At 36.2% G+C, this 24,753-nt stretch overlaps 2 protein-coding genes across 6 annotated transcripts; both read left to right on the plus strand.

Moving 5' to 3' along the window:
• Positions 1 to 1,376: 1,376 nt before the first annotated feature.
• Positions 1,377 to 8,630, plus strand: arr3b (arrestin 3b, retinal (X-arrestin)). 2 transcript variants are annotated; one of them, XM_038289607.1, is made up of 18 exons: positions 1,377 to 1,508; positions 1,866 to 1,893; positions 3,070 to 3,100; positions 3,221 to 3,281; positions 3,674 to 3,718; positions 3,858 to 4,051; positions 4,144 to 4,203; positions 4,287 to 4,363; positions 4,453 to 4,585; positions 4,671 to 4,755; positions 4,871 to 4,943; positions 5,368 to 5,505; positions 5,669 to 5,746; positions 5,861 to 5,884; positions 5,965 to 6,014; positions 6,132 to 6,135; positions 6,219 to 6,271; positions 8,185 to 8,630. In XM_038289607.1, the coding sequence occupies exons 2-17, from the start codon at positions 1,886 to 1,888 to the stop codon at positions 6,226 to 6,228; spliced, it is 1,071 nt and encodes a 356-aa protein (XP_038145535.1). In that variant the 5' UTR covers positions 1,377 to 1,508; positions 1,866 to 1,885; the 3' UTR covers positions 6,229 to 6,271; positions 8,185 to 8,630. The 2 variants fall into 2 exon arrangements, with proteins under 2 accessions (XP_038145535.1, XP_038145534.1); XM_038289606.1 differs by lacking the exon at positions 6,219 to 6,271.
• A 3,380-nt stretch (positions 8,631 to 12,010) lies between these two features.
• rab41 (RAB41, member RAS oncogene family) lies at positions 12,011 to 23,920 on the plus strand. Of its 4 annotated transcripts, none has more exons than XM_038289519.1 (8): positions 12,011 to 12,189; positions 13,200 to 13,258; positions 15,582 to 15,635; positions 15,934 to 16,039; positions 18,370 to 18,481; positions 20,094 to 20,187; positions 21,368 to 21,434; positions 22,131 to 23,920. In XM_038289519.1, exons 1-8 carry the CDS (start codon positions 12,111 to 12,113, stop codon positions 22,193 to 22,195), a joined length of 636 nt encoding a protein of 211 aa, XP_038145447.1. In that variant the 5' UTR covers positions 12,011 to 12,110; the 3' UTR covers positions 22,196 to 23,920. The 4 variants fall into 4 exon arrangements, with proteins under 4 accessions (XP_038145447.1, XP_038145448.1, XP_038145444.1 ...); XM_038289520.1 differs by lacking the exon at positions 15,934 to 16,039 and adding an exon at positions 16,512 to 16,617; XM_038289516.1 differs by lacking the exon at positions 20,094 to 20,187 and adding an exon at positions 19,658 to 19,751 and having other exon boundaries at positions 12,012 to 12,189.
• The last annotated feature ends 833 nt before the right edge of the window (positions 23,921 to 24,753 follow it).

The raw sequence follows: 24,753 nt of genomic DNA on the forward strand, positions 1-24,753 counted from the left end.
AAAGTGGTTTTTAAACAAGTATAGCAGGAAGTGATTTCTGGAGAAGGCCAAAATCATTTAATGATTCAGTTAGGTATTACATTTCATTCCATTGACTAATTGGTTTCATAATGATTGCAGACATAAACATTGTTTTAATCCCATTAAAAGTGTGCATAGTTTCCCATAAAACTAACTGAAATGACTTTACAATCTCAACAAACCAACCAGACGACTTAACTCAATAAGTTGTCGAACCTTTTTTAACAAAACTCAATCAAAGGAAACCTGGGTTAACAAATCTAAGAAAACATCATGTAATTGCGACCTTTTCGGCTTCACAGTGCGACTCCGAAATGCTCCCGTTTTCTTCTTACTCTCCTGTCTTGCATTCTTATGGTTCTGTAAGTTCAAAAATTATCTCCAAAAGACATCCTGAATTGGTCAACCTTCATCATAACCATATTAGGATGTGAGGATTTTTGGAATACTGATGTCAGCTGTAAATCCTTTTGACTTGCACAGCATTAAGTCAAGAGGTTACTCAGATTTCTGTAAACCGTTGATGAGCCCAGATTGTGTTGAGCTTGGTAGGAAAGCCATCTGTCAACCTGCCTTCCACAACAACTCAAATCCAACTAATACTGATCTGTGCAATTCTTGGCATTCAGAAAGGAAAATCCTTTCAAAAACATTCCAGGTTTCTCATAACTCAATCAAAATTTAGGATCAGACTTTTTTCTAATGCTTGAGTTTAAATAATCTGATGAATGTCTCTATGGACTATGGAATTAAATAGCATTATAAAAACTTTTATAAAAGGACTTTATTATTAAATTTTTTTACATATCACATTTGACAGGAAAAATGCATTTTCAGTTCTAAAAGAGGAGTCTGCTAAGCCTCTTGAACACAAGCCGATTCACACATACAAACAAAGGCAAATGTCCTTCATAATAATAATATTCTTAGTCTCTATGGGAAACATAGAAAATTACTTGCATTTTTTTTAAATACATACAGGTGTTTTTTGTTGTTAGTGTTTGATCAGAGAAAAATGATCGTTAGGACAGCTACTGCTGCAGGAATTGCTGTCAAAATGTTTAAAACCCCTTTGGTATATTTCTGTCTATCCATCGGTTTATCTATTAACAGATTTCCTCAATTATTTATGAACACAAAGTACATAGGATCTAAACATGGATAAAATACTTGCTCACTTATAATATATGAATTACTTGTTTCTACCATGGGAGTCTTACGTTACCTTCGGCTCTGAGCCTTTTCTCTTCTTCTCGCATACACAATAATTATTTTTAACTGTGCACTAGACTAAATCGGTACTGTTATAATTAATTAATCAGATTTTCTCTAAAACAGCCATCCTTAAGCTGAAGGGAGGTCTCCAAGGTTGGCGGGGAACACTGTATAAAGGCAAAGCAGAAGGCAGCTTTCGGCATTCACTCGCCAACAACTGTGACAGATTAGACAAGGAAACAGAAGAGAGTCCCTGGTGGAACTAAGACACCGTAAGTTAGCTTCTTTTCCTTTTAACACAAAGACTGATGCACAGTAATTTTTCAAATTCATCGACATTAAGCATTGGATAAGTTAGATTTCATTTTATGTGATGAGGAAAGAACATGCAGAGGAAAAGTAACTTTCTTGGTTAGTTCATAATACTAAACTCTAAAGCTAGAAGGGTAATTTCTCATTAATACAATTGTTGAGAATGTTGCGACTTTAAATGCCATACATTGCTAAAGAAACTTTGACTTGATTTAGATCGAATGAAGAAATGTTCTTAAATACCTGCTGCTCTTTTTGAGATTTTAAGTTTAATTTGTTTCTTACTAAACAACTCTGTCTGTATTCTATGCTGACAGGATCTATATCTGCTGCCATCATGTCAAAGTAAGTCACTTATCCATTAATATAGGAAATTGATGGAAAGGTTCTGAAAACCAAAAAGTCTCTATCCGTGTGTTAATTTGTAAATATCTAAAGATAAACAATTACTTAAGATGATTTATTGTTATTCTATTATGAAGATAAAATAAATAATATGATTAAGTATAAGGTAAAATATGTTTAAAGTACTGGGTCACTTTTACTATATAAATCCCATTTCTGTCATCAGCGTCTGTTCGGGAGTTAACTCTGACATTGCTGTCAGCATAATCAAAAGCTAAATGATTTACAACCATTATTTTATTTTAAACATGCAGTTAAAGTAAGACTTTGAGTTTGTTGCTTTGTTGAATATTCAGACTTAGAAAAATTGATAATGAAGAAATTAAATAAAAATAAATTCCCTACAGAAACACAGATGACAGGCATAACTGTAAAATATTTATATCAAAATCGCTCTGGTAACACTTTCGTTGGTTTGCACTTTTTAAATAATTTGTCTAGGATATAGATAAACCCTTATTAAGGTGGATTATGTGGATTAAATCTTGGAGGAGAGACTTACAAGACAAATGGAGGGATTAAATAGGATTACTTGCAAATACATGAAAGTGGCAAACACAAGCAAAGGATTACGTTGTTGTTCACAGCATATGCACAGAGCGAAAAGATTGATCTTTTCCTCGGATGGGTCAGAAAACTGATACTGAACTTCTGAGATTTATTTGTTTTATTTTTTATGCGTTTTGCTTGTTGTGTACTGGTGTTAGGCATAAAAAAAATTGAGCAAAGTATTTGAAAATTATAAAGTTAAAGAATAGTTTCTGTCTAACTAGAAAGTCACACATAAATCCTATAATAATAAACAAATGTGTTCATTCTTTTTTTAAAGAGCTACTGTAATCTACCATGATAAGAGAACACTCTGGTGGATGGTAGAAAATGTTTAAGTTTTCTATGAAATATAGGGATGAAAACCCCTTCTGTTTGAATTACTGTGACACTGAAATGCATAAAGTATTGGCTGAAATGCAGTAAAGTGGAGACATCAAGAGAAAGCTCATGTGGAATTCAAAAATTTGGTCCAGTTTCTTACATATTTTACAAGCCTAATTATTAAAATTTACCGTCAAAGTCTGATTTCCTGTTTTCCTGTTTTCATGTTGTTTTTTCCTTCAGAGTCTTTAAGAAGACCAGTGGAAATGGAAACGTAAGTGGACCTAAAAAAAAATGTTAACTATGGGATTTCCCAGTATAATTTCTACTCCTTCCAGCTCAAAGGTTTATGAACCATGGCAGCAGACTAACTGTGTTTAGTTGTTTCTCTTAGATCGCCTTGTACTTGGCAAGAAGAGATTTTGTGGACCACGTGGATTCTGTCGACATAGTAGGTGAGTTTTGTGGGAGGGGATTCATGGTTGCACCTAATAAAACATATGCAAGGCCAGGATTTCTCATAACCCTAAGAAATGTTAATATAAAGTTATTGATAAAGATTTATTCCAATTTAAAGCTATTAAAAAGCTATCTACGTGCTGCTCAATAATATTTTAATTGGCTTTGAGGTTTCGCTCATCTTTTGAGTTCTTCGAAAATTCTCTATCATATTCTGGCAAGTCAAACAAAAAAAATTATATTTAGTTAAGAAGAAGAATGGGGTAAAACTGAGATAATAACTTATACCTAAATCTGACAGAAAATTGAATAATTACAAGCTCATATGCATATATACATTCCTTTGAAATAATATTAATTTATTCTTGTTTCCCCTTGTTGTTTTCAGATGGGATAGTAAAGGTGGACCCCTCTGGTCTAAATGGCAGAAAAGGTACCAATACTCTACTTACAATCATAGAATAGAATAAAATACAGTAAGTGTATTCATTTGGGTTGCTAGGAGCAGCTACCATGATGGTAATCCGTGAATTAAACAGACTTGGACTGATCATTATAACTTTCTGCTGCAGTGTTTGTCTATCTGGCCTGTGCTTTCCGCTATGGAAGTGAAGACCTGGATGTTATCGGACTCTCCTTCAGGAGAGACATCTGGATGAAGAAAGTTCAGGTGTATCCACCTGCAGATGGAAATCCGACCAAGACACCAATCCAGGAATCCCTCCTGAAAAAAGTTGGCGACCAGGGGTGTCCCTTTTCTTTCCAGGTAGCAAACTTAAAAAAACACAGAACTCAATAACCTTGTTATAATTTTGTATCACTAATAATCTGTTCTGTGTTTATCCTTTATTATTTCAGATGCCAACAAATCTCCCATGCTCTGTTTCTTTACACCCGGGGCCAAGTGATAACGGCAAGGTACTATACGGACCATTTTTATTTTATTCAATCTTATTTAGACGTATGATCTCTTGATTGAAATGGACTAAAATGTGTTTCAGGCTTGTGGAGTGGATTTTGAGGTCAAAGCATACGTAGCTAAGGAAGCAAGCAATCCAGATGAAGTCATTGAGAAAAAGTATGTCTTCACACTGTTGATCATATATTTTATCTTGAAAATACAACAAAATAAATGCTTGACTTTTGAACCGTTAACTTTTGTCTCAGGGATACCTGCCGTCTGATGATTCGTAAAATACAGTATGCACCGACCAACAAAGCCGGACCCAAGGCCGATATCTCCAAACAGTTCATGATGAGCGACAAACCAATTCATTTGGAGGCATCTCTGGAAAAAGAGGTATACCAACATTTTTACTCTAAAATGTTTAGCCTTCAAAAAAATCATGATGTGGCATAAGTTAAACATGTATGATTTGTTTAAGATTCACTACCACGGGGACCCGATCAGCGTCTTAGTGAAAGTCAATAATGAAACAACAAAAACCATTAAGAAAATTAAAGTCTCTGGTAAGAAACACCACAAAGAAGGTTGAATGACACTTTTAACTGAATCAAGATGCAGGAAATAGAAACAGAGAGTATAACCATAAATAAAACATTATTTTTGTCTGTTTGCTTCCAGTGGAACAGCTAACAAGTGTAGTCCTCTACTCATCTGACACCTACACCAAGGAAGTGTGCTCTGAGGAGTTCGGGTAAGGGTTTCCTTATTTTCGAATGGGATCAGTAACTTCACATGTGAATCAAATTCAAATCAAATTCAAATATATTACAATTCAAACTCTTAGCATTGTGCAAATAAACAACAGTTGTGATGTGCATGAACTTTACAACACTTCAGTTCCACCTTTCTTTCAGAAACATGTATATAATTCAGAGACAAGTGCAGATTCAAATGCTGGTACAAGTAAATCAAATTTAGTTTAGAATGTAAATTGGGAAAAAGAGTATCTATCTAAGGCAGACAAGCTTGTTACAGAGACTAATTGATATATATGTCTCAGATACGTCTATTACAGCAATCCTACAGTAGACTACAAATATTGGTTAATCTCTTCATAAATATAAAAAAAAAGATGAGCATACTTTGACATTTGTTTATTTCAACTTTCAACACAGAGAAAGTATTGCTGCAAACTCTACCTTTGAGAAGTCCTTTCAAATTACCCCTGTCCTGTCCAACATCAAGGAGAAGCGGGGGCTTGCCGTAGATGGAAAGCTGAAAGATGAGGACACCAACTTGGCATCCACAACGCTGTAAGACAAATCTACTTTCTCATTGAAGCAAGGAGCTTAGAGTGTGTCCAGGAAGGATTTTCATCCTCTTAAGGAATGGCACTGATGCAGCTATACACGGTTTCATCCACTTAACACAAATCTTCAAGCTTTAAAAAGGTAAACTATTCCTGTCTCATTGCAGGAGCCAAGGGGATAAGGAGATGCAGGGAATCCTTATCCACTACAAAATCAAAGTTACTGTAACAGCGTCTGGAGGAGGGTAAGGTTTCACTGAACCAATAATAGGAACAGAAGAAGCTTTTATTCTTTGAGACAAGCATGAACCTACAATCAATTCCTTGTTGCTCATTCTCCATTTCTTCTCTTCTGGAAGCTTGCTTGGTGGCCTGACAGGAAGGTACATGGATTCCTTCATTTGTTGTCTTCTAATAAACTACATTTCAGCATTTTTCTAACGGTGAAATGGTTCCATTTCAGTGATGTTGTCGTGGAGCTTCCTTTGACTTTGATGTCACCAAAACCTGCAGGTCAGTGAAGTGTTGTACATCAAGTATAGGAATTAGAACACTTTATGCTGATGACTAACATGATCTTTCTGCACTTTTTGTCCTATTTACTGCATGCTGTCCTCATGCACTGAATAGAAGTGTAAGTACAAAAACTCTCTTTGCTGCATGCATAAAAGGAAAATCATGGTTGTAATCTGGTTTTCTTGTCTTATTTGTAACTAGGGTTCTATGAATTAGAGCCAACTCGATCAAAAAATCTATAAAGTTCAGATGAGGTTAGTTCAGGTGCACTTTATTATTACTAATCAAGAGTAATGATCGATGCTAAATTAGGAACTCAAACTAAATTTTTAATCTTTAAATGTATTTAGACACCATGTACAGATGGTCACTGTATTCGTTAAATTAAAACCTAACTATAAATATATATATATATATACAGTGGGAAAATAAGTATTTGAACACCCTGCTATTTTGCAATTTCTCCCACTAAGAAAAAATGGAGGGCGTCTGAAATTGTCATTGTAGTTGCATGTCCACTGGGAGAGATATAATATCAAAAACAAATCCAGAAATCACAATATATGTTTTTTTTTAACTATTTATTTGCATGATACAGCTACCAATAAGTATTTGAACATCTGTCCATCATCAAGGATTCTGACCCTCAAAGACCTGTTAGTTTGTCTTCAAAATGTCCACCTCCACTCCATTTATTATCCTAAATTAGATGCACCTGTTTGATGTCGTTAGCTGCATAAAGACACCTTTCTTCCCCATACAATCAGTAAGAATCCAACTACTAACATGGCCAAGACCAAAGAGCTGTCCAAAACACTAGAGAAAGAATTGTAAACAAAGTTCCAAAAGGCTGAAAAGGGCTACAGGAAAATTGCCAAGCAGCTTGGTGAAACAAGGTCACCGAGCTAAATATGGTTATCAAGTTCCCTCTGACTGGGGCTCCGTGCAAGATCTCCCCTCGTGGGGTCTAAGTGATCCTAGAAAAGGTGAGAAATCAGCCCAGAACTACATGGGAGGTGAAGGTCAATGACCTGAAAAGAGCTGGGACCTCCGTTTCCATGGTTACTGTTGGTAATACACTGAGACGTCATGGTTTGAAATCACGCATGGCATGGAAGGTTCTATTGCTTAAACCAGCACACTTCTTAAGTTTGCCAATGACCATTTGGACAATCCAGAGGAGTAATGGGAGAAAGTCATGTGTTCAGAAGATACCGAAATAGAACTTTTTGGTCATAATTCCACTAACCGTGTTTGGAGAAAGAAAAATGAAGTACCATCCCAAGAACACCATCCCTACTGTGAATAGTATAATGGGGGTGATAGCATCATGCTTTGGGGGTGTACTGCTCTGTATTAAGGAGAGGATAACCAAGGCCATGTAGATTTTGCAGAGCAACCTCCTTCCCTCAGTTAGAGCATTGAAGATGGGTCGCGGCTGCCTCTCCCAACATGACAATGACCCGAAGCACACAGCCAGGATAACCAAGGAGTGGCTCTGGAGGAAGCATATCAAGGTACTGGTGTGGCCTAGCCAGTCTCCAGGCCTAAACCTTTCTGCCATCATTGTGTATGGTAGACGATACGTTTTGCTATATTATTCTGATTGTAAACCCAATAGAGTATCTTAGGAGGGAGCTCAAACTCTATGTTACTCAGCAACAGCCCAGAAAACCTTTTGATCTAGAGAAGATATGTGTGGAGGAGTTGGATAGAATCCCTCCTGCAGTGTGTGCAAATCTGGTGAAAAACTACAGGAAACGACTGACCTCTGTAATTGCAAACAGCATGTCTACTGTACCAATTATTAACATTGATTTTCACAGGTGTTCACACACTTATTTGCAGCTGTTACATACAACTAAATAGTAAAAAAATCAGACATTGTGATTTCTGGGTATTTTTCATTTGTTTCTTACAGTGGACATGCACCTACGATGACAATTTCACACCACTCCATGATTTCTAAGTGGGAGAGCTTGCAAAATAGCAGGGTGTTCAAATTTATTTTCCTCACTGTATATGTATGTGTAAAGAGAAATAATATGCATCTTATTATGAAAATGCTTAAAAATTTTACTTGATCAAAATTTGACTCATTAAATGATTAAGAATTTGTTTTTCATGTTCGTCCTCATCCTGATGTTGGTATCTACTTTTTTAACAGAACCGATGTCACTGTTGATCCTGTGGAGGCATAAAGAAAAGGAAAATCAACAGGGAAAACCAAGGAACTCATCACCAATGAAGAACACACACACGGCACAGTCTTTGCAAGCAAACAATTTTCCTGTTTTCCATGTAAATAATATTTTTTACTGTAAATTACACTCAAGGCTTAATTATGGAATAACTATGTGTAATTTTTCTCCTGAATGTTATTATGTCTAAAGTATTCTGGACAATTGTGAAATGTTCTTTAGACTATAAGAGACCTCTCTGCACATTCTCTAAATGGAAATGCAGAGCTTAATTTGTTTGTGTAGAATTTTGTGTCATTAGAACAGCAATTAAGCTTACATGTTTCAGATGAATGTATTGACATTACTTGTTACTCATTACACATTACTTGTTACAGACAAATAAACTAAGAAAATCCTCAAAAAAAAAAAACTTTGTAACTTTTTTCTTCTGTATGTTAATTTTTTAATATACATTTAAGAACTACCTTAATGTAAAGGTGAAAGATAACAATTGTAAAATAAGAAAAGAAAGGGAAGATGTTAAAAATTCAAACCCTACAAGACAAAAGTTTGCTCTTTATAATAAATTGCAATCAGCTGAAACAAGGTACTTACTAATACTGAAAAGAGGTACTTTACTTTTGTCATCGCTGTTTGAGGCTAAAAGTATTTCTTTTTTTCTTTTCTTTTTTTTTGTTAGATCTGATTATCAAAATTAACTAAATTTATTAAATGGATATAGATGTTAAATGCCAGCAGGATGTTTTTTTTTTTTTTTAAGATGTTGGTGTTTCTTTTGCTTTAATTTCACTAGTTTACATTAAATACATTTCCTTGGTAATAGAATTGGCTTTGAAAGAAATGCATTAAACTAGAGCTGCAACTAACATTATTTCGCAAATCAGTCAATCTGTCAAACGATTTTTTTTGATTAATCGGATATCAAAAGGTTCCTTAAAGAAGATTTCTTACAGAATAAGATCAGGTCAGTCTAAAACTTTTCGACTTGAGGAGTTCTGGATAGAGCATATTGACAGATGAAAAGATTTTTTTTATATCTGAAATGCAAAATATTGATATATAATCTCACAGTTTTCTTGTAATTACTGCTCTAAGCAGGCAGCTCGGTCAGCTAAAGGCACGTTTTAGAGTCTCTACTCTCCAGTTAATGAATAATCGATTACTAAATTAGTTGACAATTATTTCAATAAGCCATTAATCACAATTAATCCGATTAACTATTTCAGCCCTAGGTTAAACATTTCTATGAATAGCCTGCTACTGCTCTGGCCCATTCAACTTCACATAACTTCATCTTAATGTAGTAACTTGCTCACACACCTTCTCAGCTCTGCTCACAAATTTTGAATTGGAGCTTTATGATGGCCACAACAGCTACCTCATGGATTTTAAGTCACTGTGAAACTAAAATAAGTAGCATTGTGCATTTGGAAGATCTATTGGTGCCCAGGCTTTAACTTGATGCTTGATGTCTTCAAATGTCGCTTCAATATTTCCTGATAATTGTATTTCCTTAGGATGGTATCTTTTTTATGATGCTTCCTTCCACCCTCATACTTCACTTTAGGAATGTTTTTCTCAGGCTTTCAAATTGGGCCCTTCACCATGATCTGCAGTACAGGACAACCCCACATGTTTACATTTGTTTTTATAAAAAATTAGGTGGCACATTTAAACATCTGGAAATTCTATAAGGATGAACAAGCCATGGGGAAGTCTATCACTGCTGGATATATTGCCTTTTTTTAAATACCAAACATATTTCCGAAGCAAAAGGAGCAAATTTTTGCGTGGTCCCACCCTCTCCACTTAAAAAACCCTGTACCCACTCCCTAGAGCAGCGGTCCCCAAGCTTTTTTGCACCACGGACCGCTACATGACAGACAATATTTTCACGGACCGGCGGGGGGGGTCGTGGGGTGCTGCGGCGGACCGTTTTTAACTTGATCGTATTTACTTAGACTTAGACTTCTTTATTTGTCATTTTGTATGCACAGGGTGCATACAGAACGAAATTGCGTTACATACAGCTTATGAACGTTGCATTGATATTTCAAATGGCTCAAGTTATAGAAAAATACAAAAAGTGCAGCAGTGGTCAAAGTGTGAACAGTGCAGAGGATAAGAGACAGTGTGCAAGTTGCAGTGGATTCAGTGCAAATAGGCATTTGTGCAAAAAATGCGTTATTGAAAATAGAATGAGATGAACAATTAAAGGGCTAAAAACCCTTGAAACCCAACCCCACCACCGCCTCCTTCCCTTACCCAACCCCACCACCGCCTCCCACCACATGTGAAGTGTGCTCCTGAAGTCCAGTCTGCTCCGTAGCTTTGTTTTGGTCGCTGTAACCGCAGAAAATCCCGCTTCACAAAGATAGGATGTTATAGATAGGATGAGTCTCGAGCTGAATTAACCTGTGTCAAGAGGCACAGATGCACCGACTGATGTAATTGGGAGAGAATACTGCAATTTTTTATATTTTTCAAAATAAAAATTTTTTATTTATCTATTTTTTCTGTGCGGCCCGGTACCAAATGACCCACGGACCGGTACCGGTCCGCGGCCCAGTGGTTGGGGACCGCTGCCCTAGAGGGAATGCGTGCAAGAGCATGCACCAGCCCATTTCTCCTCGTACACGCTCTGTTTAAAAGTCACTGCTTGCATCACTCATGCAGCTTTCTTTCCAAAAGAAGATTTGCAATTTTTCCACCCTGTCAGGCTCACCATCGGTAAGTGAAAATGGGGACGAGTAGGTAGAACAGCCTTACTTAAACATATCACCAGAATGATTGACAGTTAGTAGGACCACTTATTTTGATGATCCACCTGGAAAAAGAACATCCTCCACTATAGTTTTAACTGTATGCTTGTCTATGTGTACTACCCCATCACAGAAATCCTTGTTTGTGTGAAAATGATACTTGCCAAAGCATTTCTGATTTATACTACATAGGTAAGCAGGCTTCCATTTTGCAAAAATGTGTAAAAAAATAAATAAATAAACATAAAAAAAAACAAAGGCCTCCTAAAGGCAATACGTGATTGTTATGCCTTTCCAAGGTTGTTGAAAGAAATAGAAATATCATCTAATGTCAGATTCTGAAATTGGAAAAAAAATTCTCGTGTTTCAAGTATGTTGCAAATTTAAAAAACTGGAAATCTTACCTGATCTAAAGCAGGAAAAAAAACGTTGTATTGTTTAATGTCTGAAAGTTTATGTAAACACATGTTACGCCGCATGTACAATAGTTTGGTATAAATAAGAACCATTGTAATCTCATAATGCTGTATACTGTGCTCTTTCTCTTTACACGGAGTCAGCTGCATGTATTATTATGAATAGAAGGAGTTGTAAGTTGTAGTAGTAGTACTGTGTGCTTTAACCTTCATTATTTGATCAATATTTTTGATTTACTTTAAACCACTGCAAAAACATTGCAGCACAAACTAAAAACTAATTTCCTTTTCAAAAGATATTGTATTGTAAACTTTACAGTTTTTTGTTGTTTTTTTATCTCTCCTCTATGTAAGAGGATTATGTGCCACTAAAAAAATAAAAAAAAAAGTTAACTGAGTTTTACATTTTATTTCAGTTTAATATGGGAAAAAAGACATAATTGAGAAAAATGTCAGAATTCTGATTCTTGTTTCCCAAATTAAACAGAAATAAAATGTAAAAAAAGAGTTAACTTATTTTACATCTTTTCGTTGCCCTAATTATCTTCCATGCTCCTCTGTTGCCTCTAGGTTGCGCTGTTTCCCCACTCTGCATTTAACAAAACAAAGCGCAGGCTAGTGCAGGATAAAGATTCTCGCGTTGGTCCTCCCTAGTCTAGACATCACATCACTAGCAAAGTCTGCTAATTTAGCTGTATATTTTTTAACAAAATGTCAACCACGACTGGGGGCGGAGAGTTTGGCAACCCTCTGCGGAAATTTAAGTTGGTCTTTTTGGGCGAACAGAGTGGTAAGCGATGTTCTTTTAAAAAGTACTATTGTAAGATAGGGCAATTTGGAAATAAGTGTAAAGATTAGCCTTCCAGCTAGCTTCGGATTAGCTCGTCACTCGCTTATGGGTTAAAGTTACAAGTTAGTATCAGTGTCTAACAGAGATATTGGATTATACATGATAGTTTTAAAAAAACGTTAGAGTGAACAAATGTAGAAAAAGATGAGCAATTTGTCCTTTTTCGACAATGGTGATGATGTCATTGAGTATCTACAATTCGCCGTTAAGCTAGCCAGACACCTTGCAGTTGGTCAAATAACTATAAAAGCAATAAAAACAGAGTTTTGGTGTTGATTAAAACGTGTATATATGTCTATTGACTGGTTAATCGTCTAACTTGGGTCATGTTTTAGATACCAGTAGCGGTTATGCGTTCAGAACTATCCCACCGGTTTAATGTTAGCTAGCTAGCTGTTTCCAAGCTAATGTGCATGAAACATTGTTTTAAATTGTAGTCAACTGCATTCGTTGTACGTTTGGATGTTTCTAAATTATCTGAAAATATTGCCGTTTCTCAAAAAGCACATGTATAAGTTAGTGAAAGAGTTTGGTCTCTTATGTGTCATGTTAGCATGTAGCTAGCTATTAGCAGGCAGTATCTGACAGAGCCACGTCGGCCACTGGGCTAAGTGGTCGGCCTTTTCCTCGCTGGCTATCCTCGATCTTCGCAGCCAGATGCTGTCCAGTGTGACTTAATATTAGACATATATACTGAACTTAAACATCGGAGTGTTGCGTTGAATGCAATCTAATACAAATGTAGGCATTTAAATGTTGAACAATTTGTGGCTCCGCCCTTATTGCCAGCTCAGCGTGTGGGTTCATCAGTAAACTCCCATTGCTGCTGTTCTTTTCTGTATGACACCACCTCAAAATACGTCTTTAAGTTAATGGCACGGTTCAGGCTTTGTTCTGATGTTATCTCAACTATTTCTAATTTGTATTTGAAATGTTGTTTATCTTTACAGTTGGGAAGACCTCACTCATCACTAGGTTTATGTATGACAGTTTCGACAACACTTACCAGGTACAACTAAATATGACGCATGGTTTGAATATTTTTCTGAATTTTCTCTACTATTAATAAATGTTCATCTAAGCCAGACTTTTAGGGTTAGTGCTAACCATGGGACTGTCCCCACTGTGTGTTTTGCTTAAAATTTGCCTGTAGCCATTCATTTATTTTGTCACAAAAAAACACATTGGAATGTTTATTTAATGTAACTTAATAAGTTAATTAAGCATTTATCAGGAATGCAATTAATCGTCCCATTATAAATGTTTGAATATTAGCTGCTGGATGAAACCTAAGGACCCATTGTTTTAAAAATGAACGTAAATGGCATCATATTTTCAGCAGGTCCTAAATTTGGAAGATTTGGAAGTAGCAGCAGCTATATTTAAATTTTTGCATATGGTCAAAAGGTTAAATTACCTATTTATATTTTTGTTCGTTTAAAATACAATCATTTCACCCTGTCTTTAGTTTCTGTGAGGTAGGCTAGAACCAGAATAAGCTACAGCTGATAAAGAAAATGTCCAGGTGAAAGTAGACTGAGGTGGTATGGAATGTTACGTTTTTGACTCTGTGATTCATGTTCTATATATTGCTCTAATCTTATGTCCTTCAACTGTTTATTTGTGCTTATTTATTCTAAACTGAAGTGCTTTCTAAATAGTGCATTTCTACTTAGATTTAGTTAATTGGGGGACATTTTATCTGATCTAAAGTAGGTAGGAATAAAAATTTGCCATGACAATATCAGTATATATCGGTATACGCCTATTTAATTCTTTGCTTTTGCAAATTCTCAGCTGGTCATTCATGGACTGGCAGACACAAATCTAGCTTAATTCAGAGGTGTCCAGACATTCACTGAGTTTTTCTGAACAGAAAAATTTTATTTTTCTTCCTTATATTCACATCTGTTCTACCTGCAGTTTTGTCAATGTTAGCTTTATAAGGTGGAAACATTTGCTCTCTTGAAACTTTCCATCTGGTTAAATATTAAAATACTATTAAGTATTTTAATTGTCCAACCTTGCTTTCTTTAATTTCTTGTTCTTAAGTATATTACCTGAAGAATATTATTTGGTTATTGTCCACTAGGGAAATAATCATATTGAATGTCTATAGTTTGACCCATATTTTTCCTTTAGTTCGTCCCTAATTTAAATGGATATGACTGCTTTATTTCAGTTGTTTTTGTATTTTTTATCTGCTAATATGAAAAACCAGAAGAATGAAAAGGGGCATCCAAATGTTTACCCAGATTAAACCTGTCCGTCTATAAGCAGTGCTGCCAGATATGTTCTTTCAGTATTGAAGAATTTATCTGAATCCCTTCAAACCCTGGCAGTGACCACCAAATTCAGAACCATAAAGACCATGGTTCTCCCCTGCAGAATTTAGCGTAAAGGGCCGTTGCACTAAAAGTTTATCAAAATTAGACCCAATTTAGGATGTTACTGAATTATAAAGAGCGTAACACCTGCAGAAACAGTCCTTTTATACATTTACCTTCTTAATTACACATACCTGAGAAACCTGTCTGATTGAGGATCTCAAGTTACTGTTATGAAAACATTTAGACCCCTGCTTGCCCTACATAATTCATATTTTGTCATCATCTCTCACTGAGTCATGTGCGCTCCCTTCAGCAGAAAGAGAGAGTGCAGCAATTAAAGGAAAGAGTGGAAAGGCCATAGACAGGTTTTAAAGGATTCCCAAACAGCTGGCCTGTCAAGTTGAACCAGCCAGTGGTCAGTGTTTTCTTCTACCCCATAAAAAGTATCATCAGTGCTGGGCCAGTGTGTAGCTGCTCCCAACTCAGAGCTGCAAGTAGTGTCTAACTGGGTCAATCTGATATTTTGCATTTTTGGGGAAGGTATGTTCGGGCCCTCCCTATATGAAGCTAACAAATGGCTATAAAAAAGAAAGGAGAAAGGGATGGGTGAGGAATCACAGAAGAAAAAAAAAAATTTACATCCATTTTCTTTAGCAACTCCCCCACACTCTCAGAATATCCTGCTTAGATCCCTAAAGACAGTGAGAGTATAATGTTTACATCAAATATAAAACCAGCTTCACCGTTACAGTATACGTTCCCCCTGTCTGTCTTCTATTATTTTTATCTAAGCATCCGAGTCCTTAAAAGACATTTATGTTCAAAACATGATTGATAATAGAAAACAATCCATCAAGCAAAAGCATTTTGATAGCACAAAACACAATCCAGCAGTTTGCCAATTGATGGATTATAAATATGCTATTAAAAATGGCATTTAATTGATTGATTTAATTGATATGTTGATATTCTCATCTAATTTATATAATGCTTGTTTTACAGGCAACAATCGGTATTGACTTTTTGTCAAAAACCATGTACCTAGAAGATCGTACGGTAAGCCATTGTTTTGTGTTGCACTCGTCAAACCCATTGGTACTTATTAAACTCCTAGGAAGCATGCATCTGCTTTCTATTTAGTAGCCACAATTTATTCCATCTCATCATTTCACATTTTGGTATTACACTGTCCTAGATTTTTGTCATTCATTTTCATTATAAAAAAAAAATATGCTCATATTTTTATTTCCCATCATTACTGTTACATTTTTTGTTTCCTTTCCATCCCCCCTGGCTTGATCATGAAATCCCCCCCACAAACATGGTCCCACATTTGTATCACGGCTGGCCACAGATTCGGCTGCAGCTCTGGGACACAGCCGGACAAGAACGTTTCCGCAGCCTCATCCCCAGTTACATCCGCGACTCAGCTGCCGCTGTGGTGGTTTATGACATAGCCAGTAGGTATCATGGCCTTGCCTCTTTCATTGTCCTTCGCTTATGACATGGAAGGGCAAAAAAAATCCCAGCATTTGGCAGAGTAACAAACTTACTTCAAGGCTGCATGATGAGACTGTTTGCATCAGCTGTGGTTATTCTAAAGTGAAGCCTCTGACAGTAACCGGGAGCACCTGTGCTGTCTTTAATAAGGCTGATAGAATAAATGTCTATCAGCATCACTTTGTGTGCTGAGATTACTTGAAACTACTATAAGAATTATCTCATAGGGTCTTCTCTCACACGTCTTGAATGCATAACAGTCATCTCAAAGCTTTCTGCACCTAAACTATTCAAAGCTGCTGCTCTATTTTTTTTTCTTTGCTGCTTTGCTTGCAGATCTTTAAAATCAGTCCTCTCTTCTTTCTTTTCTTCCCATGCCTTCCTTTATTCTTTACTCTTATTGTCCTCTTCTCCTGGTATTCCAATCCTCAGGTCCGGCTCCAGCTGTGGGACACTGCTGGACAGGAGCGCTTTCGTAGCCTAATTCCCAGCTACATCCGTGACTCTACCATTGCTGTGGTTGTTTATGACATCACCAGTGAGTCAGGGCTGTGCTTTTAACTTCCTGTTGGGGCCGAGAGCAATTGGAAGGAAACTTTTTGCAATTTATCTGTCCTGAATTCTTCAATATTTTCAGAACTCTCTGTGTATTTTCACTCTGTAGAACATTTCTGCTTACTAACATGATTTCCAGCTTGCATAAAAAAATCTTCCTTTGTTTTGAAGTGAAGTACCAGCCAATGCTTAGTTTTGATACAGTGCTTTGCTAAAGTATTCGGCCCCCTTGAACATTTCGAACTTTTGCTACATTTCAGGCTTCAAACATAAATATCACTTGTAATTTTTTTGTCCACAACAAAGTGGGACACAATCATGAAGTTTATTTAATATTTATTGAATATTTTAAACTTTAAAAAACAAAAAAACGAAGACTTGCAAAATGAATCGGCCCTTTTTAGTGCAGTGAACTCTCTCCAGTAGTTCAGTGAGGATCAATGAATGATCCAATGTTGACATAAATCATTAATAGATTCCACCTGTGTGTAATCAAGTCTCCGTATAAATGCTCGATTATGAAAAACAAAGATGCACACCAGGCAGGTCCGAGATACTGTTGTGGAGAAGTTTAAATAAGACCACTGTGAATCTACAAAGACCCGGCCGCCCCTCTAAACTTTTGGATCAAACAAGGAGACTGATCAGATATGCAGCCGAGAGGCCCATGATGATCACTCTGGTTGAACTAGATTTACAGCTGAGGTGGGAGACCATAGGACACCAATCAGTCGTATACTGCATAAATCTGGCCTTTATGGAAGAAAGCCATTTCTCAAAGATATCCATAAAAAGTCTCATTTAAATTTTGACACAAGCCATCTGAGAGACAAAGCCAACACGTGGAAGAAGGTGCTCTGGTCAGATGAAACCAAAATCAAACTTTTTTTGGCAATAATGCAAAACGTTGTTTGGCATAAAAGCAACACCGCTCATCACCCTGAACACCCCTACATCCCTGATTTCAAACATGGTGGTAGTAGCATCATGGTTTGGGCCTGCTTTCTTCATCTTCAGCATGGACAGGAAGGATGGTTAAAATTGATGGGAAACTGGATGGAGCCAAAAACAGGACCATTCTGGAAGAAAACCTGTTAGTCTGCAAAGCACCTGCGACTGGGACAGAGATTTATCTTCCAACAAGACAATGATCCAAAACAGAAAGCAAAATCTACAATGGAATGCTTCACAAATAAACATATCCAGGTGTTAGAATGGCAAAGTCAAAGATCAGACAATAATCTAATTGAGAGTCTGTTGAAAGAACTGAAATCTGCTGTTCACTAAAGCTCTCCATCCAACCACACTGAGCTCCGGCTGTTTTGTAAAGAAGAAAGGGCAAAAATGTCCGTGTCTCAATGAGCAAAACTGATAGACATACCCGAAGCAACTTGCAGCTGTAATCGCAGCAAAAGGGGGCGCTACAGAGTATTAACTAAAGGGGGCTGAATACATTTGCACACCCATTTTTTTTTTTTTTTTTTGTTGTTGTTGTTGTTGTTGAAAAGTTTAATATATCCAATAAATTTCCTTCCGCTTCATGATTGTGTCCCACTTGTTGATTCTTCACAAAAAATTTCAATTTCATATATTCATGTTTGACACCTGGAAAATGGCAAAAAGTTCAAGGGGGCCTACTATTTTCGCAAAGCACTATGTGTGTTAGAACAAGCCTTATTGCTTTGAGTTTTATAGCAGCAAATGTCAGCAGTAACTTCTTTGTTTTTATTTGCAGATCTTAATTCTTTCCAGCAAACCTCGAAATGGATTGACGATGTGAGGACAGAGAGGGGAAGTGATGTAATTATTATGCTTGTCGGGAACAAAACAGACTTGGCAGATAAAAGGTAGAGAATTATTTATGGTTGTACAAGAATTGTATTTAGTCATTACTAAAAAACATGCATGGTATTTTTTTTCATTCTGCAAGTGTATCTCATTGAGATCGATATGTTTCAGGAATTAAAATATAACCCTGCTTAGTTTTTAGATTCATTTTACAGAGTGATATATTTCACATATTTGTTATTTTTTGTGATCAAGGCTGGCAGTTAATTGAAACCCTAAAGTTTTAGCTTTTTTTGTCTGACATCAGTGAGATTTTTGTAATTATTTTATGTTTTCCTGTGACAACACCGAAGATAAACCCCTTAAACATTCAGTGCACAGCTTGTATAACAACATAGTTTCATATCCATTCAAAATAACTCCTCACTTGGCCATTAAGCTTTAAGATGCTGGTGGGAAAAGTAAGTACACCCTTAGTATAAAAAAAAAATAAATAAATAAAATCCAAATTGTGCCCATGTGTTGTGTGACCACAATGAATAGACGTCACTTAACAGTTTTCTACATGCTGGGTATCTGTGTTGCTTATGTAGCTTTCCTTGCCACACTTCCCATGAATAAGTTTGGATATATCAGTCTATAAATAGAAATAAAAATAGATGGTTTGTTTTAGGAAGTATAAAATGGCCCCAAAAATCTGTCTCTATGGCATCCTCCATCAGATTGCTCTTTAAGGCTGTTAAGGAAGCAGAGGATCTCCACCACATTTCATTTTTATGTAGAGTTCTACCCTTCTCATCAAAAGTAAAACAAGTATTTGAATTACATCACTCTGTGTGATTTATTTGCATAGTGAGAAGTTTTACTAAATTGCTGCAAGAGAAGACATTTTTAATTATTTGAGAGCAGGTCGTATAGCTAAAAGGAAAATGTGAGGTGTTGAGTTCTGCAGTAGATGAACCAAAGCCTGGGATCCCTGCATTCATCCCTTTAATGAATTCTCACCCAGTTCTGGCTTCATTGTTGTGTTTCCCTTTTTGTTGTTTTGTTTTTTTTGCGAACACATTTGTGTTTCCCTTTCATTGTTCTTATGAATTCCCAGTCTGGTATGCTTTAATTTTAAATTTTTTTGGTTGTCATTTTGATTTATTTATTTTGTGCATGTTTATCCTTCATCTCTCCTCTCCACCGTATATTTGCCTCCCTCCCCCCCTCTCTCCCTGGGACCATGGTAGGCAGGTTTCTGTTGAGGCGGCAGAGAGGAAAGCTCGTGAGCTCAATGTGATGTACATAGAAACCAGTGCCAAGGCGGGTTATAACGTCAAGCAGGTTGGTGTTCAGCAGCTTCCGGTGTAACTGTTATTTACTGCAGGGGTCATAATTCTGAATAGGCCAGTAAGAAAAGCCAGGTTGTGAAGCCCTCCTTTTTGTGTACACCATAAATGTTTAACTTTATAATCACAAAGTTGATTTTCTGCTCTTTGGTCTTTACTCAACATAGTAGCCTGACTTCTTTTGTCTGTTCGTCTCCCAGCTGTGAACTAATCCCTCATGTTAAGCTCTTCTTTTCTTTTTTTCATTCCCTTTCCTTTTGGGTTCTTCCTCTTTGCGACCTTTCTTTTCTATATCTTTCTCTTTGTCCAACGCCCGCCTCTGCTTCTGCCGGAGCAGACAGATCACCACGGAGGAGGGTGAGCAGAGGGCTAAGGAACTGAATGTCATGTTCATTGAAACCAGCGCAAAGACTGGCTACAATGTCAAACAGGTAGCATATCTGTGTCTTGAGGCTAGTTCTGTTTTCTCAATCAACATTTAACTCCTCCCCTTGTTTCCTTCTTATTCTGCATCTTGACTTGTCTTTATCATGCAAAACCTGTGACTTTGTATCTGTCTTTTGTCATTTCGCATTTAGAGGCTTTGCCAACATTTTTGTTCTTCCACACAGTTGCACTGATACTTTGGTATTTTTGCATGTTTGAAGCCTCTTAAAAACATTTTTAAGAAGATTTCTCAGAATTAAGATTTTAGCAGACATTTTCGTCTTGGTGTTTAGATTATGTATTCTTAAATTTTTAGTTTATGTGAAATTTTTCATATTGATAAAACATCAACTTATTCTGACCTCAAAGACTAAGTCGCTAGAAAGAAATTAAAAAACTTAAATCAGTTCAATCTGAATTGAGTCCTGGATTTCTTGCATCCTAAATGTTCTTTATTGCTGTGTAGTAGCACGTTTAGTAGGTAATACATCTTTTTAATGTGGTTGTATGATCTACTAATTGCTTCACCATTTGTTGTATTTATGCAGCTGGATTTATTTTGTTTTTATGTAATGTGAACCATTGTCTATAAAGATGTTTTACTGAAATGGAACATAAAAGACCTTATTTTTGGGAGGGCAAAAACTTTCTTTTTTACATGTTACAGAAAGCTCAACGTGTGATCTAAGCATAATGGTACTTTAGAAAATAGTTCAACAGTGAAGTATATCTCAGTTAAAACATTTTTATTTAGTTATAAACTGAAAAAAAATGGGTTGCCATTAATTTTTTTCTTATCTTTACTAATTTTATCCTTTTAGTCTGACCTGCGTATTTATTTAACCTGGTAGCTAAGGTTGGACATTTGGGGAAACATGAGACCCTTTTTTTTTTTTTTTTTCTTTTTTTAAACATACAGAGAATTCTGATTAAATTCCTCTGTTTGTTCTAACACACACACACACACACACACACACACACATATATATATATATATATATATATATATATATATATATATATATATATATATATATATATATATATATATATATACACACACACACACACACAGCAATTGTCAGGTTTTGGCAGTTTATAGATTTAGATATGAATAGAGTAGGGAATGTCTTAAACCTGTGATTAAGGTGATTTGTTGTTAAAGTTTTTCTTGTTGTTTCATAGCTGTTCCGACGTGTCGCTGCTGCGTTACCTGGGATGGACAGCACACCGGAGAAAAGCAAAGAGGACAGTATCCTTTTGTGTTGATTTAAATTGAAATGTAGTTTTCTGAGAACATAAAAATGTTGATTGTTTCCATTTGGTTGCTGTTGTTCAGTGTAGTATCATAAAAGCCTTGCTGCAGAGTTAGGCTCAAAACTCAGCACTTTAGAGCTTTAAAACTTATTTGGAATCTTGAACCTCTTTAAGAATTTTATTTTGAAAAAATTCTTAGATGCTATTTCTTTTTGCTGCTATATGTATGTCTATTGATAACTAGAAACTTGGTTTGCAGTTTTATTTTAGTAGAAATGTGCAAACTCATTTTGGAAGAAGAAATGAATCAGCAGAAGTTCAGACAGCACCCTGAAAACAACTTTTTAAAAACCCAAGGCTTTTATTTTAAGGACTTTCAACGAAAAGAAGTTTAAGAGTTCAAATTAATCTTTCCAATCGCTGCTGTAGGGCCATCAGGGTGTTCTATACCTAATCGTACCCAGTTTATAGAAATCCTCTTTTAATTTGTAAGCTTTATTTGGAAAGCCTTCCAAAAATCATTGATGAAAGCCAATTAGGAATTTGGATAGTGCTGTAATATTAACAGTAAATAGGACTCATCTGTTCTTACCACATTAGTGAGCTTTGCACCGACAGTATGTTCTGTTTTTTTGCATCTCATAGCTGGGGGATTCTTGAGGTCATTATTGCTTAACTCTGCTTTTCCCAGTGATCGACATCAAATTGGAGAATAAGCCAGAGATGACTGTTACCGAGAGCAGCTGTTCATGCTAGTACACCTCGGCCCCACCCAGCCTGTTTCCTCCCCACCAACAGCTTGTCTCTCAGTGGCCACTCTCCACCCATGGCAGCCTGCCACTGGGATGGAGGACCTATCTTTATTGAGGTTCTTTGTTTTGTTTTCCTTCCCTTCTTAACTCAGTGACTTTTCAAAGTAACCGTGTGGATGTGCATTACTGTATTGAATCTGATTATCTTTGGGAAAATAGTTGAGAAACAAACATTTAAAAACAACAAAATAATTTAAACATGTTCAGATTTTCATTCAGTTGCATGACATTATATAAGACTGCAGACTGACGAAGCGAACCACGCCGGGTTTATGCACAGTGCAGGATCTTAGTGCTGTTTCTCTTGTTGTAAAGGTAACATGCTTTCGAATATTTAAATGACTGCAAGGGTTAATTCTTAATTCAATAATGTTTTATCTTGGACGCCTCATTTGTCATATTTCCTGTTATATTTTAAGGAAGTAGAAACCCACTCTTATATCATCTTAAAGCCATGATGATATATTTAGCTAAAACAAGTCTTTTACATTTAAGCAGAGGAACTGTTCTCTCTCCTTTATATTCATCCTTAGAGTTAAGTTGCCAAATTCATCAGTTGTGACCAAATTAGGAAAACAGATGTGCTGGAAAAGGATGGGTAAAAAGAAACAAGAGTTTAATGAAAGGGATTTTTTTTAGGTTACTAACCCTAAGCTCTGCATTAAAACTATCAGCTTTAAATGTTAAATTCGCTGCCCGCATACTAACATATCTGAGGAAGATGGTGGTCGTGATGTGAGGCAGCCCTCCACGTCATCGATAGTTTGTGTTGTGCTGATCACACTGTTGTAAGAACATGCAGCATGCTAACCATGCAGGATTTCTACGGATAAGAACACAGATGCCTTTGCTTGTTTGTTCACCATGTTGTGCACTGAATCAAGCCACAATATTGTAAATTATCAGAGGAGCCCGTTGACTGGTTCATGGCTTCACTAGTTGTCTTTGTAGAGCTGTTAGTCAGGTAGAAGTCCTCAGATAACGGCTAAAGCTTACTAACACCCTCACTGTAAAAAGAGAAATGTGCAGAGAAGTTAGCTGCAGCATCTTTAATTGTGTTGCTATTGCCTGCGTAGGACCGTTGTTTTAATGCATTTATTTATTTTGTAACTTGGACTTAACAGCTGACCTTCTTGAGCTTGACCAAAAGTACTGCCACGCATGTTGGAAGTTTATTTATTGTGTGTGTTCGCTAGAGCTCTACTTAAAGGTGACTGTTTTTTGTTGTTTTTTTTTTAACCTGGCAGCGCTTTCCCTCCTGTGCACTCTGTAGCTATACAGTCACAGGTGAAGTCAGCAACACACACAGTCTTAACACAATAAAATAAACTAGACGGAGCACAAAAAAAGATAAAAGGTCATTGGATGTTGCTTGTTTAAGAATGTGGGCGTTTTGAAATGGTCTCTAAGGTTTGAGTGTTTATTTACTTCACGAACAAACAGTTTATCTTGACCCGCTCTTCTATTACTTGTCACTGACTACATACTCAGCTTTGTGCTATTCTGAAATGTGTATGTTCGATTTGAAATCTGATGTCTACTCGTGTTTAGCAACGGTTGTGTGAATAATGTACTATTACTTATCTTATGTATAAAAAGGAGAGTTAATGAAACACAAGTGTAGGCATATCACGTGGAATAAAATAAAAATATTTCACCCAAATGTTAAGAATTTGTGATTGTTTTCATAACTACTTGATGATGACACATTCGTTATGTTCTGATTTCATCTCCAGGGTACAAATTGTTGCACCTTAAATGACCGAAAAACCTGTTCTGTAAGGGTGTGTGACGCACATAGTGGAAACTACTCATCACATCAATAGCACAGAGTTTTACAACACAGAGGTGTGGCTAAATATTAACATGAGCTTCCCTCTGTTCCCAATGAATTTGAATTGTTGGTGTCTACCTGTGTTTGATGAAAATCTAGGATCAACACGCCTATTTGAGGACCATTAAAAGGTGCAGTTTGAAGTCAGTGGGTTGGAAAACATGGGAACCAGTTAGGGATGCACGATATGCCGATATTTTAAAACTCATGTAGCCGATAACCGATACCAATACCGATGTTAAAGCTGGACAAAAATAAGTAGTCATTGAAAATAGCAGTTTTGTTATCCATTTCTGACACTTAATATACTCAAATAAATTTTCATATGCTGATATCAAATTGATTTTTAAAAATGCGGTATCGATCTATTTTACTTTCATAATCGCATCAAATTTCATCGTTCTGTTACAAACTCGTGATATTTTGCAAATTCTTGTGAGATTTTGTTAGTAAAGTAGATCGATACCGCGTCAATATATCAACATATAAAAATATGGCAAAATTTCATGAATTTTCGTGGGATTTCGTAGCATAATGATGACATATAGCAATATTTCATTAGTAAAAGAGATTGATATGGTGTTTTTAAATGGCAATATATCAGCATATGAAGATATTGTGATATTTTAATGTATCAATAGTTTTTCCCTCGTCTTTAGAAGTTTTTA

The sequence above is a fragment of the Cyprinodon tularosa genome, unplaced genomic scaffold (assembly GCF_016077235.1).
Source record: "Cyprinodon tularosa strain WSP-4 unplaced genomic scaffold, ASM1607723v1 ctg27, whole genome shotgun sequence".
Taxonomy (NCBI): Eukaryota; Metazoa; Chordata; class Actinopteri; order Cyprinodontiformes; family Cyprinodontidae; genus Cyprinodon; species Cyprinodon tularosa.

Bases quoted from the DNA above. Each gene is read 5' to 3' on its own strand.
- arr3b (XM_038289606.1), top strand. The intron at 4,364-4,452 runs GTATGTCTTCAC...CTTTTGTCTCAG, and splicing joins GATGAAGTCATTGAGAAAAA to GGATACCTGCCGTCTGATGA. The intron at 5,885-5,964 runs GTACATGGATTC...GTTCCATTTCAG, and splicing joins CTTGGTGGCCTGACAGGAAG to TGATGTTGTCGTGGAGCTTC.
- rab41 (XM_038289519.1), top strand. From the start codon at position 12,111: ATGTCAACCACGACTGGGGGCGGAGAGTTTGGCAACCCTCTGCGGAAA. The intron at 12,190-13,199 runs GTAAGCGATGTT...TTATCTTTACAG, and splicing joins CTTTTTGGGCGAACAGAGTG to TTGGGAAGACCTCACTCATC. The intron at 16,040-18,369 runs GTAGGTATCATG...TTTTATTTGCAG, and splicing joins GGTGGTTTATGACATAGCCA to ATCTTAATTCTTTCCAGCAA.